Below are 19,173 nucleotides of genomic sequence, written 5' to 3' on the forward strand. Positions count from 1 at the left end.
ACGCTGCCCAGGCTCGGCACCCGCAGAAGCAGCCGTCTCCGAGGCTGCACCGCCCGGGTGCCCGGCGCCCGGTGACACCGGCCCCCGAGGCGGGAAAGCCGGCTGCGCGCCCGCCCCGCTTCTGGACGCCCGGCCGGAAAGCCCGCGACCACAAGGCCCGCCCCGGTGACCGACGGGGTCCCAGCGCGGCCCCGGCACCGTCTGCGCAAGGGGGGACAGCGACGTGGCCTTTAGAGCCCGACGGCGGAGTTCCCCAAGACGGTCCGGCTGTCAGGCTCCCGCCGCCGGGCCCGCCAAGTGCCGCCGCCCTCGGACAATGGCTGTCTCGCCCCCGCCCGGCGCGCAGCGACCGGTGTCCCTCGGGAGCTCCGGGACCGACGCTCCCCCCGCCCCGGGCTCACCTGCAGGTCGCCGCCCTCCGCCCCGCGCCGCTCAGAGGCGGGCCCCGCGAGGCACAGGCCAGACCTCAGCACACGCCCTCAGGTCCCCGTCGCCGCCTGCCGCCCATTCGACCCCGCGCTCCGGCCGGAAGCGGAGTGACGCGCCTCCGGGGGAGGGGCTCCGAGCAGCCGCGCCGCGGCCCCAGGCTTCGCGCGGAGGAGGCGGCCTTCCGCCCGGTGCAGCCCTGGCGGCGGGAAAGAGTTAATGCTACCGAGTGTCCCGGCCCGCCGCGGCCTAGAGGGGCCTGTGCGCGGCTCGGCGAGCGGCTGTCGCCGCCTCGCGTCGCCGCTCCGGGAGGCGCTGCGCACCCGGCGGCGCCCGGTGCCCGGGAGCCCCTCCCGGCGAGGGTGCCCGCCCCTGCGCGCGCGGGGCCCTCGGCCTTCCCGGGGCTTCCGTCCCGGTCACGATCGGCGGCCCCCAGAGGGCTCGTCCCTTTTCTGGGCCGCGCGTCCCCCACGACGATTACGTTTTCCTCGTGAGGTAGGTTTCAGCCTGTGAAACGGGATCCATGTGTGTGGTTGTCCTTGACCGGGAAATGGAGGCGCGGCTCGGCCTGGGCCCCACAGGTGACCGACCAGAGCCCCTAGGCTGGGATTTGGGGCCCCTGCGGTCCTGGCGCCCGCCTGTCCGCTACGGCATGCTCCCTGGAGGCTGGGAACCCCCTTTTCATCTGGCCTCCCCTGCAGTCTCTGCCAGAGTTGCCTGGGTAAAATGGGCATTCGTCCCACGGAGAGTTCGGAGTTCGTGAATCCCACCTTTCAGGACCGCAGTATCTCGAGGTGTCGCTGTCTCCTAGTCATCGGGGTTCTTGTAGTGTCGGCTTTCACCAGGCAGCGGGTTACTTACTAGGCGCACGACGTGCAGCCGGTGGTAGAGTCCGCAGGACCAGGTCTCTGATGCACGGAGTCTGGCCGAAAGACTGAGGCACTTTCGCGACCATCACTAGCTAGGAAGAGGGAGCCCTGAGCTGAGCGCTGCGGGATTCCAAGAAGTGAAAGTTGACCCGTGGTTGGGGAAATGGGAAAAGAAATGGGAAAAGGCTTGAGGGATCTGCCCGCCCCCGGGGAGTGGGGCCACATCCACACAGAGAGGGAGAGGGAAGAGCAAAGCCTCGAAAGCTGTGAAAGAGTGGGATGTGAGAAGATCGGCAGGACCTTTTCACTAAGTGTGACTGGGCTACATTTGGAGGAGACTTGCCTTAGAAAAGAAGTTCTCGGGGACCTGCCGCGGAGTGCCTAGCACGGGAGTGAGGAGATGGCACTGATTAAAGTAACTCCCGGAGCATCCCCGCAGGCTTTCCGAGGGAGCTTCTTTCCAGGGCAGTTCATCTGGAAGGAAGCTTAAGGTGGGAATGAAAATGGGAGATCAGGTCCAGGCCATGATGTTAGTGGTGCTTTCAGATGGAATCGGGAGCCGCTCTCTGATCCTTTTTGCGTGAGAGAAGAGGATTAAACACAGGCGGTAAGAAAAAGCATCTAAGTCACTGGAATGTTTCAAAGCAGGTTCATTTCCTTGGAATCTGAGTCAGGTTGGGAGTTAATTTTTTCAAAAGCAATTATTCTTCCCAGGCTTCCAGAACCCGTGGACAGCGCTGCTCTTAGTTTTGAGATCCTGCCCATCAGGCCCAAGGCTGAGCATATAATGGAACTTATTAAAGTGAATAAGTGAAGTTGTGCTGGCGGTGCCCTTGCACAGTATTGGCAGGCGTGATTCATGTCATGGGTACGGAGTTGGTTGGGGAAGCTGGGGAGAAAAAGTGGGGAAAGAGATCCTGTGAAGCAGGAAGGGGAAACAAGGCACAAACTGGTGAATAGTGAATGAGGACCAGTAATGATTTTTGTAGTTTGGAGTCTGGGGCCAACGTTGCCCACTCTTGCTGCGGAGCAGACCAAAGTCCCCTGAGATTCTCCTTGTGAAATCACATTCCCCTGTCAGTGCACCACCTGAAAAATGATGAGTGGGCAGCGATGACTGCAAATACATACACTTTATTCCGAGATACCACACAAGTGCCGTAGTGGGCTGAATGGTTTTGCTGGGTGACTGGCTGGAGTTAATCATGCTGCTACTGGCTAAAAAATTCTTTTTTCTCTTTCAATTTGTAATAGCTATGGATGAATAGTTCCCTTACTTATAGCTGCCTTTTAGAAAGCTGCTTGATCTTAGTCTGCATCGGTCTCCACACCGAGAACAGTCCTATTCTCTCATGATCTCTCAGTGCTCCACAAACCAGTTGTCATTTCTCGCAACAAATGTTAGCAGATAACTAGCGGCCTGGACTCTCCTGGGTTTCTAGATGAGAAGCTTGTGATAATTCTTTGTGGTTGAAGAATGAACGAAAGCCAGTCGGCCTGTGCCGTATAGGAGAGGAAACATGACTGAAATGCCAATCATTTTTCTCATTTCTCTGACATGCTTTTCTTTCTTCATAGCACCTGAAATGGATAAAAGTGGCAGTGTTTGTTACTTCTCATGAGTGTGTGTATCTGGAATGAAAACAATGAAATTAACCTAGAGTAGGACATTTGTAAGGACATGGAATGGCACTGGGCATCGCCAGGAGGACCTGCAAGGAATATTTGAGTTCGCAGAGCTACCAAAGACTTTGCCAGCAGAAGGATTTATAGGAGACAGTTGATCAGAAACACCATAGAGAAACCCTTTAAATTTCTTCAAGCAGGGGAAAAAGTGAGTATTCGTTCACATTAAGCAAAATCTACAGTAAAGAGAAACCAAGTGAAGTCTCAAATATAAAAAATCTGTTACTAAGCACCCTAATACAAATCTAGAAAAAGAAACGAAAGGTCGAATCTTTTTAAAAATTTTTACCTATGATATTTTTAAAACTTCTGGATTGATCTATAAGCAACGCCAGGATTCTGAAACTTGATAATTCTGAACATGGAGAAGCGCCATTGAAAAACAAAACTTGTGAGTAATTCCAGATGTACACAAGGAAGGAGCTCTGAGAGCGGAAAAGTGCCACTCGCCAGTTTTTACGTACTTGCAGATTGCCTTGGTGAACGTAGGAAGTTAAAACTCAGTCTCTGAGAATGCTATATTGAATGTAATAAATGTTGGATTTCTTCACATGGACGACGGAACCTCCTAACTTTCTTGTCCGCCCGAAGATACTGTACAGCTGTTCAAGAATACCAGCTCTCCAGACATCCCAAAGTCAGGATAGCTTGAAGTCTTTATCCGGGAGGACGGACTCCTGCTGTCCAGTGAACACTACTTCCAGAGCAACACGAGCGCTGCTTTTTTTCTGGCAGTGAGGTAAAATCGGGTCGTCTTGGAAGGGGAGAAGCCACGCTGCATCTCTGCAACACAAGACTGCTCTGTCTTTGCGTCTGAGGTTTTCCCACACCCTTCTCAAGCACCACCACTTTTTACGTAGACTTATCTCACCTGGGTCTGTCCTTGCGGCCTCATCTCGCCTCTCCTCCTGGTGTCTCTTCCTGTGTTGAGTCGGGGAGAGTATTCCGGTATTCCTGTTATTCCTGACCGGTGCTGCTGTATCTATCAAGAAAGGAGGGTGGCGTTCTGAGAACTGATCACGGTCATTCTGAGAACGTGTTGCAGGAGCAGCAGGGCTTGAACAGGGCTTGAACAGTGGTGGCTTTCTGAGTTCCTAAGACCTTCTCTCTAGACTAGCACTTCGGTCATGAGCCTTTATCCCTTTTAGCCCGTTACCCCTCCGTACAAATGCCTGTGCCTTTGGGGGCTTTGAGCTAGTGTTTTGCTTTTAATTTTTTCCAGCTGTAAGGTTTTTTCCCTTCTTTCCTCCTGTTGGGTTGTTTGAAGTCAAATTCAGCATGAATAAAAGAGGGAAGTATACGACATTGAATTTGGAGGAGAAAATGAAGGTCCTCAGTAGGATTGAAGCTGGACGATCTCTAAAAAGTGTAATGGATGAATTTGGGATCAGTAAATCAACATTTTATGACATTAAAAAGAATAAGAAACTGATTTTGGACTTTGTACTGAAGCAGGACATGCCGTTAGTGGGGGCTGAGAAGAGAAAGAGGACGACAGGAGCCAAATACGGTGATGTGGATGACGCAGTGTACATGTGGTACCAACAGAAACGCTCAGCTGGCGTCCCTGTTAGAGGTGTGGAGCTTCAGGCTGCCGCGGAGAGATTCGCACAGTGTTTTGGGCGCACGGACTTTAAAGCTAGCACCGGTTGGCTTTTTAGATTTCGAAACAGGCACGCAATTGGGAATCGAAAAGTATGCGGGGAACAAGTCCTAAATGCAGCTTCTGAAAACGTTGAGCCATTCCGACAAAAACTCTACACGCTTATGCAAGAGGAGAAACTGAGTTTGGCTCAGCTGTACAGTGGGGGTGAGACTGACCTCTTTTGGAAGTCGATGCCAGAAAACATTCCGGCATGCAGAAAAGAGATCTGCCTGCCTGGACGGAAAATAAACAAAGAACGGTTGTCTGCTCTCTTATGTGCAAATGCGGATGGAACTCATAAGTTAAAGTCCATCATTATTGGCAAGTCAAAGCTGCCCAAAAGCGTGAAAGAGGACGCGAGTACATTACCTGTGATATATAAACCTAGTAAAGATGTCTGGTTTACCAGAGAATTGTTCTCAGACTGGTTCTTTCAAAACTTTGTTCCTGAGGTCAGGCATTTTCAACTTAACGTTTTAAGATTCCATGAAGAGGACGTCAGGGCCTTGTTACTTCTGGACAGCTCTCCAGTTCACCCTTCCACCGAATCACTAACCAGTGAGGATGGCCGAATAAAGTGTCTGTTCTTTCCCGCTAACACTTCAACCTTGATTCAGCCAATGAATCAAGGTGTCATCTTGAGCTGCAAAAGGCTTTATAGGTGGAAGCAGCTTGAAGAGAGTCTTGTGATTTTTGAAGAAAGTGATGATGAGCAAGAGAAAGGAGAAAAAGGAGTGTCCAAGATTAAAATCTACAACGTAAGAAGTGCAGTTTTTAACTGGGCAAAGAGTTGGGATGAAGTAAAACAGATCACCATAGCGAACGCGTGGGAAAATCTCCTTTACAAAAAGGAGCCCGAGTATGAATTTCAAGGCTTAGAAGATGGAGACGATGGAGAAATCCTTGAGAAATGTGGGGAGCTGGAAGCCACACTGGCTGATGAGAGGGTGTGGTTAAATGGGGATGATGAAGAAAAGGGTCATCCCCCAAAAGCGAAAAGTGAAATTACAAAGGAAGTTCCTCAGAAAGGAAGAGGAGCCAAAGAGCAGACTTCTGGATTTAAGTTATCTGCTGTAAGAGAGAGTTTGGACCACCTACTTGACTTTGTTGATGTCACACCTGAGTTTCAAAGGTTCCATTTCACGCTGAAAGAGATGCACCGAGAAATAGTGAAAAAGCAGTTCCAGAGTAGAATCCATTCTAGAATTGGTAGCTTTTGGAAACCTAGACCTCGTATTATCAAGGATTCCTTCAATATGCCTTCAACCTCTAGTAATTAGGCTTTGTGTTTACAGATTTCTGTAGTTCTATGATGTTATATGATGTAGAATTGTTGTGAATTGTCATTGTGTTGATCAGCTGACCTCATTTTGCACAGCAATGCCCATTTATATATTGTTTCTAAAACATACAGTTTAAAAATAAATTTGCTTCTTTAAAGTATAAAAATATTCATTAATCCATTTTTGCTTCTATTTTAGACAAAGATCTGCATAATAAGGAGTTTAGTGGTCCCGGATTATCTAAGGTGGAATGGATGGGAAAGCATTACATTCTGTCTCAGTCAACACATATAACAAGGAAAGTATAGGCTATTTCTAGTTATTTTTAAAAAGACTAAAAAAGATAAAAATAGATTTGGTTTTTAGTTTAATGGTGTGACATGCTCTGCTTTCTTAAATATGTACCACCTATTTAGTGTTTCCGTCCTCTTATTGTGGAATTAGCTGATTAAAGAAGATATATGTAGATATAGATATAGATATATAGATATATAGATATATAGATATATAGATATATATATGATGAAAAGCACCCAACTTCTATCAACTAATGATAGCTTAACATTTTGGTATATTTTACATATTTAAAAAAATAGGCACATTACATTGTAAATACAATTTTATATCTTTTTGTCTGAACATACTTTAGGCCTATGCGTTAATAATACATTAGTGTTTGTTCTAAGCCTGGGGTAGAATGGATTGTGGAGGAAGTTGATGGGAAGGTCCGGTGAGCTTACTGTACCGCTTTTTAGTTCCTTTAAATTTAAGTGACGGCATCAAACGCCCCTCCCCCGTGGGTGGTAAATTTCCAGAATAAGTGACCGGCAGTCACACCCTTTTGAAAAGTATTCACTAATTCTGGAAACTTCACGTTGCCTTTGCATGCTATGTACCGAGCCTGGTATTGGGCATTTAGACCTGAATTAGAAACAAACCGAATAGGAGCACACCCGCGTCCGATGTGTAAGAGCTAAGAGTAGTATGAAGAGGGCTTTGTGAGTGCTTGGGTAAAAGGGGAAGCATCTGAGAGGGTCAAAAGTGTCACTTCTGAGCTGGGCTTTAAAGTTTAATGAGGGCAGGGGCGCCTGGGTGGCTCAGTCGGTTAAGCTTCGGGTTTCGATTCAGGTCCTGATGTCGCGGCTAGTGAGTTCTCTACCCCCGCCCGCCCCCCGCCCCCCCCCCCCCCCCAAGTCGGGCTCTGTGCTGACAGCTCCGAGCCTGGAGCCTGTTTCAGATTCTGGGTCTCCCTCTCTCTCTCTGCCCCTCCTGCCACTCGCACCGACTCTCTTTCTCTCAAAAATAAATAAACATTTAAAAATAAATAAAGTTTAGTGAGGGCGGTGGCAGGGCAGTCCCGGCAAAGGGTAGCATGAGCTCAGGCTCTTCGATGTGAGTGCGCCCCCCTGGGAAGCTGCAAGGTCCCTGGATGATTGCCGTAGGGGCAGCTGGCAGAGAAGAGCAGGAAAGACAGGTCCGGGGCAGATCTTCAATGCCCTTCGGGGTCATCCTATGATTTTAGACTTCCTTCTGAGCCCGCATGAAATCGGTTCTGCGTCCCAAACGGCTTACCTTTTGACTCCGCTTGTCCCTTTCCGTTGTTCGGGTCCCGGCCCCGGCTGCCATCACCCCCTGCCCGGACAACTGCACCCGTCTCTAGTCTCTCTGCCCTCGTTTCTTGTCCCGTCTCCATCCTTTCTCAGCCGGTAGCCAGGGCGCGCGAACTGAAACCAGCGAGGCTTGAGGCCCTACTCGGGCTTCCCACCGCATTTGAGCAACGACGCCTCGCCTCAGGGCAGCCGGCAGGCCCGCCCTTCCCGGCGCCGGAACCTCCCCTTTCCCCGCGGCCGCACCACCCAGGTCTGCGGTCGCCCCGCTGCCGGACGGCGGGAGCCGCACCCGCCGCACTCCTGAGATGCGCACGCACACCTGAGAGAACGGGGAAGCTTCGGGAGTGCGGTAGCGCCGCCGGTGTCCGCTGGGGAGGAGGGAGAGAGAAACCCTCCGGCCACTGGACCCTGCCCGGCCCTGGGAGGCGAGACCCGGGGGGGGGGGGGGGGGGAGCGGGGGTGGGAAGCGGCGCAGCGGTAGAGCGCCCGCCTGCGGGCCACAGCGTCCGGGACGGAGACGGGCTGCGGGAGGAGAGCGCCCCCGAGGGAAGGGCGCAGCCGGGAGCCGCCACAGAGCGTCCGCCGGCGGGCCAGAGCGGCCGGGGCGAAGGGGGTGGGCGCGAGCGGAGGCGCGGCCCGGCGCAGCCGCGGAGCGACCGCCGGCGAGCTAGGGGGGCGCGCGCGCCCGCTGCCTCCGGGGCGCGGTCACGGGCCCCGGGGCGAGAGCCGAGCGGCCCCAGAGCTTGGGCGCGGGGCGACGAAAGGTCTGTCGGGACGCGGCCGCCGAGCGCCCGCCCGGTCGGCACTGGATACCCCGCCCCCCGGCCCCGCGCGGGAGCGGTGCTCGATGGGACCACTCCGGCGGGGGGTTCTAGGGGCGCCGCGTCCCTTCCCCGAGGCGCGACGGGCTGGGCTTTGCCCAAGCCTAGGAAGGGACTTAAGTCTTTGCCTCTGGAAGTAACGTTTTCGGGATTAGAGCTCCTCCGAGAAACTCAGGCACTTCACCGCTGTTCCGGTGGCCGGGGCAGTCTTCCTAAACTTGAGCTGGCCGCCTCCCAGAAGAGCCGGGGCGAGGGGGGGGGGGGGGGGGGGCTCAAGGGCAGCTTCACCTTGAGGTAGGGACTCACACGACGGTTCTAGCACGTTTTCCTGCCTTGAGGGCAGGTGGGGATGGAGAGGCAAACACGACTCCACATTGTGTCCAAAAACATTCCAGGATTTCATTTTCTTTCCCTTCCCCTTTTTGCCTGGGGAAATCAGACCTGGAGCAGGTTTGGATCCCGGTGTGTTACCAGTTTTGACTTCTGACTATAGCTTCTGGGACAGCTAAATTGAGGATGTTAACTGGAAGATTTGACCGAAGTTCTTGGTGGTCTGAGGGTTTTTTCAATCAACCATTTTGTCATTGTTGAATATACCTCGACCATTCCCACTGCCTCCTAACTGCATACATCAGGCAGCACACAGCTCCTCTGGGTAAAAATTACACATCAGAAAAAATTATCAGTCTCCCTTTCAAGAATGGGAGTCCATTCTTAAATCTAGAAGTGTTTGCAAGCTAGATCGAAGGCTAAAAGGATAAATGCACTAATATTTTTTGTAATGAATGCACGTTTGCTTTAATTCATCTTGGTATTTTTTTTTTCAACGTTTTTTTTTTTTTTTTTGTTTTTTTTTTTTTATTTTTGGGACAGAGAGAGACAGAGCATGAACGGGGGAGGGGCAGAGAGAGAGGGAGACACAGAATCGGAAACAGGCTCCAGGCTCCGAACCATCAGCCCAGAGCCCGACGCGGGGCTCGAACTCACGGACTGCGAGATCGTGACCTGGCTGAAGTCGGACGCTTAACCGACTGCGCCACCCAGGCGCCCCTCATCTTGGTGTTTTTGAGCTCCTGACACCCAAAGACATTAGTCTACTAGCAGTAATAAATTTGCTACTGTTTCTTGAAACACACATTAAGAACTTTTTACCTTAGTTGTTTCAAATGCTTGTGAAATAGTTACAAAAATTAGAAGTCTTAAAGCAGTGGAGGGGATTTTGCACTTTCCAAAATCCTATCAGTTGACAGTGTAATGATTCACATAGTAAACTCTTCTTAAAAGGGCTGGGAGTACAAAACCTGCAAGTTCAGATTATGATATTGAGACCCATAAATTTCTTGACTGCAATAAAAATTCTTAGTGATTTCCAAGGAGTTTTTCTGGGGGAAAAAAAAATGTTTAGGGTTTCACTGTTTCCAGTCTCTGGCCTTACAAGCTTTGTCCTCAGTGACGTGTGGCCTGCTGCTTTTGTTGTTGCTTTAAAGCGTGAGCAAGCAAGAGAGCGCGTGTGCGTGAGCAGGGCAGAGGGGGAGAGAATCTTAAGCAGGTTCCATGCTCAGAGCAGAGCCTGACGTGGAGCTGGATCCCACAACTCTGGGATCACGACCTGAGCTGAAATCGAGAGACCGAACCACCCAGGCACCCCTGGCCTGCTGCTCTTAACCTGCTTCTGCCAGGCCTTTTCAGTGCTTAAATGTGGTACCGATCCTCCACCCAGGAGCCCTTCTGCTGGTCTGTGCTACCTTTGCTACAAGGACTGTGGCTAGTGCTCAGGGTCAGTACGGTACCTCCCAGGTCTAGTTTGTACCCATACGGGCTGAGGGAGCAAGAGTATTGCCCCTGTGTCAGTCTCCCATTATCCTAAGAACCAGTTTGGAGACTGTTCTGGTTTCTTTTTCAAGGACTAGCGGGTAAGAGTCTATAAATGTAAAACATGGGTGCGCAACATAAAAATACGAATATAAAAAGCACACACTTGGCCATCCCTTGCAGTGACCTCACGGGAGCCTATGCGGAGGGCCTCTGACCTGCTGTGATACAACCACAAGGAAAGAAATCATCAATCCCGCCTCGCAGTTAACAGACTGCTCCCTGAAATTTCTGCCAGCAGGTCTTGTGTTGGTAGTAGTGGCGGGGGGCTTGGAGGAAAGAGTCTTGCCGGGATTATCTGCCCACCGATGACATGAATAAACGAGCACTTTCTATGTGCCAGATGCGGAGCTCAATGTTTTACATGCCGTATTCTGTGAGATCATCTCATTAACACAGACAACAGCTCTGCTTGTGAATTTGTTGCAAGGGGAGCTAGCCCGGAGGCTGGGACTTGCGACTTTTCCTGTTGGAAAGCCTTTGTAGTGCCAGGAGTGAACTCCTGGGGGCCCTCACGGCTCCAGCCCGACGCTTCAGTGCTCCCAGTAGGCGCAACGGCAGGTAGACCACGTCGGAAGGTCGGCATGGGTCATATTACGGGAGAGAGGGGTGAAAGGGAGAGGTGCTTTCCATTCTCGTGAGACTGGCAATCCACGTAAATGGCAACCTCGGCTTTTTTCTTTTGACAGAGTGTGCAGTGGGTCCGTGTGTCGGGCGGGGGGTGGGGGGCGCAGAGGGACAGGGAGAGGATCTTAAGCAGGCTCCCTGACCCACGACTCTGGGATCGTGACCTGCCCCGAAATCACAAGTGTTGGACACTTAACCGACTCAGCCACCCAGGCACCCCAGTTGCAGTCTTAACCAGAGAGACTGCTTCGTAACATCAACCTGACATCACCCGCCCAATTTCATGCCATCAGCAGCCCAGCAGCCCTGTGCTGCTCTTACAAGGGTCCTAAATTAAGCTCTCCAATCTTCATACTCTCCCCTGCCCCTCAACCCCTGCATTATCCCTGCCCTCTTGTGGAGAAAGGAGGAGAAATAACAAACTAAGATTTTTAAAAATCAGCTCAGGAAACGAAGGAAAAACTCCCACTAAGCTGAGGCAGGGCCGAGACAAGGCTGATACGGAAACGCGGGAAAGGGGTAGGCAGGGTTGCTTCCCTCGCTTAAAATCGATAAATTTGGTGGCCAGTTGCCAGGTCATGTTCCATCTTCCTCTCCCAGAAACAGTTAGCGATCTTCCTCCAGGGCCAAATCCTGAGAGGTTTTCCTACTCCTAGACTACTTCTGGTATTCTACCTCTTTCTTATGACAACACACTCCTAGAATTCCCCGTTCTAAAACAGAATGCTTCCCCTAAAAAAAAAAATGTGCCCTCCCCTGTATCTTCCCTCCATCAATGGGCTTAATTCACTTCTATGCAGGCTCGGAAGAGCCAGATTTTCCTTCAGCTTCATCACAAGAAAGTAAACACTCCCAACAAAGAATCAAAGACAATTTTACTGCTGTCCACCACAGAAAGGAAAGAAACCTTCTAGAAGACCCTTATGACCCCAAACAGCTACCGGGCATGACCCTTTGTTACCACAAAGCGGTCCTCACCTGGAGCCCGGCCAGGGCCGCACCCCACCTTATCTGTCCTCGGCCAACCTCATCGGAACCTTCTTTGACCAACCCAGGAAGACAGAAAAAGCAGGTCCTCTAGCCAAAGCAGACAAGAGACAAGTCAACACTGGAGGCCGAGACAAAAGGTCCTCAAAGAAGAGTCACAGACTTTCTTATTTCCTGAAGACATTTATTACCGTCCAAACATATTTTCAACAAGGAAAAGCAAGATCCCTAATCTCCCCAGGATCCACACTTGCAAAGCCTCCCAGGGAACCCATCTTTCGTGGAACCCTCTGAAGACTCCAGAGCTCTGTTTCCTTCTTGGACAGAGGGGGGACTGAGTCTTAATCTCTGCAAGGGTGAACTAATCCACAGTCTGGCTTCCTCTGCCGACACCTGTGCCGAACTGCAAACTCCTTCTCACCACCTCCCTCAGGTCTCTGGTTCCTTTTTGCCTGAGGTGACGTTTACGTGCCTGGCCTGGGCGCGGGCACTCCGGCCAGAGAGGCGCTGTGGTGACGGCCCCGGACTGCCCACGGCTTCCCAGCCAGGGCTCTCAGGGAGCCGCAACTCACCAACCAGTCTTCTGTGGCCTTGAGCTGGTTTCCAGAACGCTCCGCCCTTCTTTTGTCCCAAGGGCCTCAGGAGCCCAAACGCCCCTGCTGAACATTCCAAGTGAGGAAGCAGTATCAGAAAATCACATGGATCCCCCAAAGTCGCTGGGACGGACAATGGACACGGTAAGGCACCCAAGTCACAACCTGCCTAAGTATACCAAGGCAGTCAGTGTGCCCTGGGACATGCGACTTCACGGAGGACTCTGTCCGGAGCAGGTCACCTCAAAGACTTGACACCCTCGGGAGTTCGGGCAGAATTGCATTCTAGTTCTAGGCTAAGCCTTTGCTGCCCCTGCACCTCCCTCACAGTGACCCCCACCTTGATCCTCTTTACAGTAATTACCTTAAAAACAGATGATTTGGTCGGCTGGGCAGAGAATATCAGCTCTTAACGGGACCCTCTGAGTAGGCCACCTTCTCTGGGCCAGAAAGAAATGCCGCTGTTTCTATCCCGTGTGAGTTCTCTGGTGACTCATAAGGCGTGAACTCCGAGAAAAGCTCTCTCCACACTCGGAACATTTATAGGGTCTCTCTCCCGTATGGGTTCTCAGGTGACGGATGCGATTGGAGCTGTGAGAAAAACTGTCTCCGCACTCATGACAGGTATAGGGTTTCTCTCCCGTGTGAATTCTCTGGTGCCTGATTAAGTTGGATCTATGAGAGAAGTTTTCCCCGCAAAGGTTACACTTGTACGGCTTCTCCCCCGTGTGTGTCCTCTGATGTCTGGTGAGGTGCATGCCCTGCCGGAAGCTTTTCCCACAGGTCAAACATTCGAAGAGTTTCTTCTCTGCCTTGTGGGTTCCGTGGTTGCTAAGAAAGAGGGTGCTGCCACTCACTGCTTCCCCACACTCCGAGAAGGGGTAAAGCCTCTCTTTCTCGTGAGTCCTTTCATGTATGACGAGGTGCGAACTGCGGGAGAAACTTTTCCCACACTCGGCACACCTGTAAGGTCTCTCCCCCGTGTGGATCCTTTGGTGCCTGAGGAGGTTGGAACTATGAGCAAAGATCTCCCCACACTCGGGGCACTTGTAGGGCTTCTCGCCGGTGTGCGTCCTCTGGTGCCTGTGAAGGTTTGAGTTGCAAGAGAAGCTTTTTCCACAGACGTTACATTGGTAGGGTTTCTCCCCCGTGTGGGTGCGCTGATGGCGAGTCAGGTGGGTATTCTGACTGAAGCTCTTTCCACATTCCAGGCACTTATGCGCCTCCTCTCCCAAGTGTGCTCTGTGTAGTGACAGAAAGTGCGGGTTCCCACCAAAGATTTCGCCACACTCCACACCCACGCACAGTCTCTCTGCCGCATGTATTCTCTGGTGCCTAATTAGGTTCGAGTTGTTAGAGAAATTTTTGCCGCACAAGGGACATAAGTGGAGCTTCTTCGGCTGCGATTCCTTCGGTCGCCCCTGTTCTCTGCAACTTGTGGCCCCCACTAAGGACGGCTCCATCCCTTCCTCTGGGGGAGGCTCCCAGTGCCCTTCTGCCCTGTCCCGAGGCCTTCCCTGCTCAGGACTCCAGGGCACCTCCCCTCTGGCCTGGCCAGGCAGCAGCGCCTGCGGGTGGGCGCTCTCGGGGGAAAGGGACTGAGCACTTTCTTCCTGGTTCTCAAACTTCTCTTCTCCTGGCAGAGCGAGAGAAACCAAACCCCTACGTTATTCCTACACGAGACAAAAGGAAATCCCACAGATCTGCTCCTCCCTGTAGGCCAGACGTCCAGAAAGGCTGGTTCTATCTCAGTCTCCCATTTTCCCCATGTAGGTAAAATACCCTAGAGAGGATAAAAGGTGGGGCCGTCGCAAAGGAACAGAGCTCAGACCAATCCTGACCTCGCTTGTACAGGCCCCCGACTCGCTCTACAACTGAGCCTCTGGCTTCTGCCCTGTGGAAATGGGTGGGTTGGAGCAAGGCTGGGATTGGGGCGGGCCCCAGGAGCGAGTGCCCCCTTACACTGGGCACTGTGGGATGGAAATGGGCAGCGGGGCGACGGGAAGCAATGCATCTTCCTGGCAGCGGTGATGGGCTAGCCCTCCGCCCCAGTGCTTGAGGGCTTCCCTCCCGACAGTGGGAGTCTAGCTGGGCAGGCTGCTCACCTCCGTTCCTTCTTACCTGGAGCTGGGCCTCTGGGACTCAGGCCTTCCTTGCAAGTCTGAACACTGGGATCCCATGGCTTTCCTCCTTGTTCCACCTGGGTACTTAGGGCCTCCCGAATGGGAACCTGAGCCTCTGTTCACAACGAAAGAAACAGATGTCTGTCACCACTCCCTCTACCAGGCAGAAGAAACAAAGACGATCTTGGCCCCTGCGCTTAGTGGACATATCCACACAAGGCACACGGAGTCCGACAGTAGTAAGTCTGACAATACACTAAACTGTTCACAGTGGTTATCTCCAGAGAAAGAAATTGGAGGAGGGGGACTGTGACTTTTTTTTCTTGTTACGCTTTTGTAGTACTTGGGATATTTTGCAGTGAGAATGTACACTTTTGTCATTAAAACAACCAAACGTGATTCGAGTGATCACTTCTTGCGGAATTAGTTTAATATTATAAAAGAGCCCCAACTCTCACAGATAAATATAAACTAGAACTACATTCCACAAGACAACTCCAGGATAAAACGTAACGTGGTGGACCATCAGAAAGAAATCTGGGGCTCTGAGATGCCCCGGAGGTTGAAGCCTAGGAGCGCCATTCCTGCGCGATGCTAAAACTAAAACCTCACACCAATCCCAACAAACCCAGACCTTAAACAGTTTAGTTCCAAGAACTCGTGAGCCCAACTTCTCTTCCCACGAAGCACTGAGAGCTAGGCTCAGCTCAGGGCACCAAACCATGGCCTGGTGATGGACAGCCTGGAGAAGGTCCCAGTGAAGGGAACCAAACCCAGCGATGACCCTTATGCAGAGTTACTGCAAGTGAACCGATAACTGTGCCTCTTTTTACAAAGACCGGATGTATGAAAACAAAGTGTGACTCTTTTCTGCCACGTGTCAGTATGGCTACAATCGTAACGTACACAGAATCGCTGTTATTTAAGACTTCCCACAACTTGCGGGGCGCCTGGGTGGCTCAGTCGGTTCAGCGGCCGACTTCAGCTCAGGTCATGATCTCACAGATAGTGAGTTCGAGCCCCGTGTCAGACTCTGCTGACAGCTCAGAGCCTGGAGGCTGCTTCGGATTCTGTGTCTCCCTCTCTCTCTGCCCCTCTCCTGCTCATGCTGTCTCTCTCTGTCTCGAAAATAAATAAAAGCATTAAAACGAATCAAAAAAAAAAAGACTTCCCACAACGTTTTAATGTAAGAATTTTCATACATCCAACGTTGAAGGAATTACACAGTGTCTGTATACACTCTACCTAGATCCAACTGTCATTTGTCATATTTCATAGGCATCATTTTTAATCTCTGCATAACAGTTTAACACATAGATATATCTTATTTATCCCATTATATACATGTGTGTGTGTGCGTGTGTGTGTGTGTATATATATATATATAAATATAACACATGTATATATTTATATATATATAAAAATTTTCAAATTCCCAAAAGGCCTCCCCCCTCCTTCCTGAATTTTTAAGGGCTGGGATAGCTGCTGAACTGGAATGTTGATGCCAGTGCCCCCCCGAAAGGTGGAGAAGGGCCTAGGAATACTAACGAAGCACAGAAAATATGAGTGAGACCAGAAGAATAAGCATCTCAAAATTGCAAGGCATCAAGAACGGAGAGTGTGTGCGAGGGGGGGGTGGAGTGGGGGAGGCTGAACGGAGAGTGTGTGTGACGGGGGGGGGGGGGAGGTTGTCAGCGGATTTGATTTGTTCTGCCCCGGGAAGTCCACTAAAACTCAGAGTCCCTGCCTCTGGCTCTGGCGGCTGGGGGCCGTAAGTCTGCCAACTGTGCCAACCGCCAGATATTTAACGGATCCTCATCCGGGGTGCTTTAGAGAAAGGGAGGTGTTCCGGCAAAACCCGGAACTTCCGTCCAGGAAGTGAGTGGCGAAGGGACAGGCCCCTGGTCAGAAAGGGCCGAGTCTTCATGCCTGGAAAAAAAGTCCTTACCCAGTGAGTCCACATTCTCATAACTCTCCTGCACCGTGTCCCTGGAGAGGGCCCTCTTACTAGGATCCTGATGCCCCCACTCCTCCTGGGAGATGTACATAGCCACGTCCTCTAAGCTCTCAGGCAACTGAAAGAGCACAAGATCTCCTTTAGCCCCCGAGGCGCCAGAACAATTCAAGCAGAGTCATGAGTTACAGGGGCAAAACCCAGGGTGCCAAGGACACACTTCATGGGGGAGGAGGGTGCAGGCCCACAAGTGGGGTGTGGAGGAAATAAAGAAGGCGGGGAGGCGGCGCGTGGTGCGGGACAAAGGATCCTCTCCAAGAGGCAAAGAAGACCCCGTCCCCACAAGAACAACTGGGGGGAGGGGTGCCGGGGGGAGACAACGAGAACTTCCACATCACCTGGGGCCCAGTCATTTCCTTGTCTTCCATGTTTCCTTCAGCAGGAAAGAGAGAAAGCCAGGGAGCAGACAATGCTGAAGGTGACAGAAATCATGATGAGAAAGGCATCTGCAATTCTCGGGAGCCCAAGGATTATTACAACACGGTATCCATTCCCCAACACCCAGTCTCCGCTCAGGATCGAACAAGGAGCAAAAGGCGGCAACGGAGGCGTCGCAAAGCGATACCCAAAATGGCGGAGGTGGGCAAAGAGCACGAGGCGGCTTCCCCGCCGGCCTGCAGCAGTCAAGCCCTCCATCGTTCAAAGCTCTAAACGTCTCTGTTCTGCATACACGGGGGCTTACTTAAAGATCCCCCCGCCCCCGCTCCCATCCCCCAAAGAACCCAGACCACCATGTTTAGGTCTTTGACTCCACGCCGCCGGGGAACCCTGAGGTCAGAAATTCCCTCACCTAGGCGGTGATCCGCCACCTGCTGGTGTCAGGGAACGACCCGGAAGCCCCTCCTCCCTCCCCCCAGCCCAGGTAACTGTTCCTCACCCCTCTCCTTTACAGCCTGGGGGTCCCTTTTGGGGCTGGGGCCTAGCAGCTCCTGCAGCCTGGGGCCAGGGCTTCGCTCAGTCTCCATTGGCTCCAGCTTGAAGCTCGGTGACTCTCGTGCTGTTTCCAGAGGCAAAGGCTCCTCCAAGAGCACTTCTGTTCCCCGCCTATGGTTTGTGACCTGGGAACCAACCCACATCACTCATCATCATAACAGGGCCCGAGAGGAAGGGACATTAGTACAGAATTCTGGGGGCAAGCCTTCAACGGAGAACTACCGGCGATCCCTTTGGGTCCAGCAAGAGAGAAGCATGGTTTCCACTTGACGCTTTTCTGATCCCCTGAGTGCTGGAGAACGTCGGAGCGGAAGACGTCCGCCCCCGGGGCACACCTTCCCCACACAGCTCTCCGGCACACCTGACTCCCTCTTGCCTCCTCCCCCCGCCCCCCATTGTATCTACAGGCTTCCACTCCTCACTTCAGGGTGAGTTAAACTTGACCGACCCCGGGGACCGGTGCCCTCGGAGCCTCAGTGCCAAACCGTGTTTCGCAATCTACCGTTAACCCGACCGAGCTCCGCAGAGGGGACCAGGCTACTGAACCCAACCTGACAACAGCTAACAGCCATGAAGCACTATTAGCCAGCAGTGGGGTCAAAACCACGTGATACTCTCCCCGTAACCCTCAAAACAACCCTAGGAAGATGTTTTGTCATTCTCACTTTACTACGTGGCAAATCCGAAGCCTAAAGAAATTAAGTAATTTGCCCAAAGTCGCAAAACTGCTACAGACCAGAGTGAGGATTTGGACCCTGCGAATTAACTCCGGGGGGGTCACACGAATGCACACCCCCTGCCTCCATGGGGAAAGAGGGCATTCTTCACTGCTGGTTCTGTCCTGCCGGGGAAAACCTGGAGAATGAATCTTCCTAACTGAACTATAAAAAGACCTCTTGCCCGTGTAAAGTCTACTCAGGGCACCAAGCACATAGGTATGGAGAACAGGGCGGCCGCGATGTCCTAGTCCTCGGGGCCAAACGAGCCGAAGACAGCTCTTTCTCTCACCTGAAGTCTCAGTCTCCCAAGCTCTCTCTGCATGCCCTCCACAAGGGTGACCGCTTCCTCGCCGCTCTCCGGATGCAGCTCCTGCACCCTGCTCTGGATCTCCTGGGGCAGGATGGTCAGGAACTGCTCCAGGACCAGCAGCTCCAGGATTTGCTCCTTAGTGCGCAGCTCCGGCCGGAGCCACTCATGGCAAAGCTCCTGGAGCCGGCTGAGGGCTTCCCGGGGCCCGGCGGCCTCTTGGAAGCGGAACCTTCTGAAGCGTAAGTGGGAGGCCTCGGGACTCGGCCCCGGATCTGGCGGCGGCAGCTCCTGGCTCCAGGCGCAGTCCTCCTCCAGTTTCACGATCAGGAGCCCTTCCCGGTCTTGGGAGCCCGGGCCCGACGCCATCCTCAGGCCCCTCCGGAGCACCTCGGCCCCGAAACCAGCTGCACCCGCCCGAGAAGGCTTCCCGGGCCCCGCGGAGCCCAGCCTCGGCCCGGGCGCAGCCGGCTCCGGTGCCTTGGCCTCAGCCGATCACGGGCGCCGTCGCGCCGGCCCCCTGCCCAGGAACCGGCAAGACCACCCCGCAGCAGGAGCTGAACACCGCGCTTTGACTCTCGTCTCCGACTCACGCAAGCCTAGGCGCTCGGCTGCACGCCGGAAGTCCCGGCGCGCTTAGGCGTCCACAGCCAACGGC

The 19,173-nt window shown here is 52.7% G+C and overlaps 2 protein-coding genes and 1 long non-coding RNA gene across 18 annotated transcripts in view; 1 reads left to right on the top strand and 2 right to left on the bottom strand.

The window, feature by feature from the left end:
* Window positions 1-532, bottom strand: part of ZNF75A (zinc finger protein 75A) — a 61,574-nt gene extending 61,042 nt beyond the window's left edge. For 9 of the 14 annotated variants that reach the window (XM_078440160.2, XM_078440161.2, XM_078440158.2 and 6 more), the window contains exon 1: window positions 402-531. The gene's annotated coding sequence lies outside the window, so the exon portion shown is untranslated. Of the gene's footprint in view, window positions 1-401 lie in introns of all 14 variants that reach the window. The other 5 variants (XM_078440166.2, XM_078440172.2, XM_078440168.2 and 2 more) reach the window with 1 other exon arrangement.
* A 29-nt stretch (window positions 533-561) lies between these two features.
* LOC144614781 (uncharacterized) lies at window positions 562-6,075 on the top strand. Its single transcript, XR_013552941.2, has 2 exons — window positions 562-921; window positions 2,874-6,075. It is a non-coding gene; the product is annotated as an uncharacterized LOC144614781 (long non-coding RNA).
* ZNF263 (zinc finger protein 263) lies at window positions 2,410-19,164 on the bottom strand. Of its 3 annotated transcripts, XM_078440157.2 has the most exons (7): window positions 18,498-19,164; window positions 17,434-17,614; window positions 16,895-16,968; window positions 16,491-16,617; window positions 14,541-14,657; window positions 3,853-3,963; window positions 2,410-3,764 (listed from the first exon to the last, which is right to left on the bottom strand). In XM_078440157.2, the coding sequence occupies exons 1-7, from the start codon at window positions 18,882-18,884 to the stop codon at window positions 3,676-3,678; spliced, it is 1,086 nt and encodes a 361-aa protein (XP_078296283.1). In that variant the 5' UTR covers window positions 18,885-19,164; the 3' UTR covers window positions 2,410-3,675. The 3 variants fall into 3 exon arrangements, with proteins under 3 accessions (XP_078296283.1, XP_060504257.1, XP_060504259.1); XM_060648274.3 differs by lacking the exons at window positions 2,410-3,764; window positions 3,853-3,963 and adding an exon at window positions 11,990-14,055; XM_060648276.3 differs by lacking the exons at window positions 2,410-3,764; window positions 3,853-3,963; window positions 16,895-16,968; window positions 17,434-17,614 and adding an exon at window positions 11,990-14,055.
* Window positions 19,165-19,173: the final 9 nt, after the last annotated feature.

The sequence above is a fragment of the Panthera onca genome, chromosome E3, assembly GCF_046562875.1.
Source record: "Panthera onca isolate mPanOnc1 chromosome E3, mPanOnc1 haplotype 2, whole genome shotgun sequence".
NCBI lineage: Eukaryota > Metazoa > Chordata > Mammalia > Carnivora > Felidae > Panthera > Panthera onca.

Coding starts and splice junctions, on each gene's coding strand:
- ZNF263 (XM_060648274.3), bottom strand. CDS start 18,884: ATGGCGTCGGGCCCGGGCTCCCAAGACCGGGAAGGGCTCCTGATCGTG. Junction 16,969..17,433: donor CCAGGCTGTAAAGGAGAGGG/GTGAGGAACAGT, acceptor TGTCACCTTCAG/CATTGTCTGCTCCCTGGCTT. Junction 14,056..14,540: donor TCCCAGAGGCCCAGCTCCAG/GTAAGAAGGAAC, acceptor TCGCTCTGCCAG/GAGAAGAGAAGTTTGAGAAC.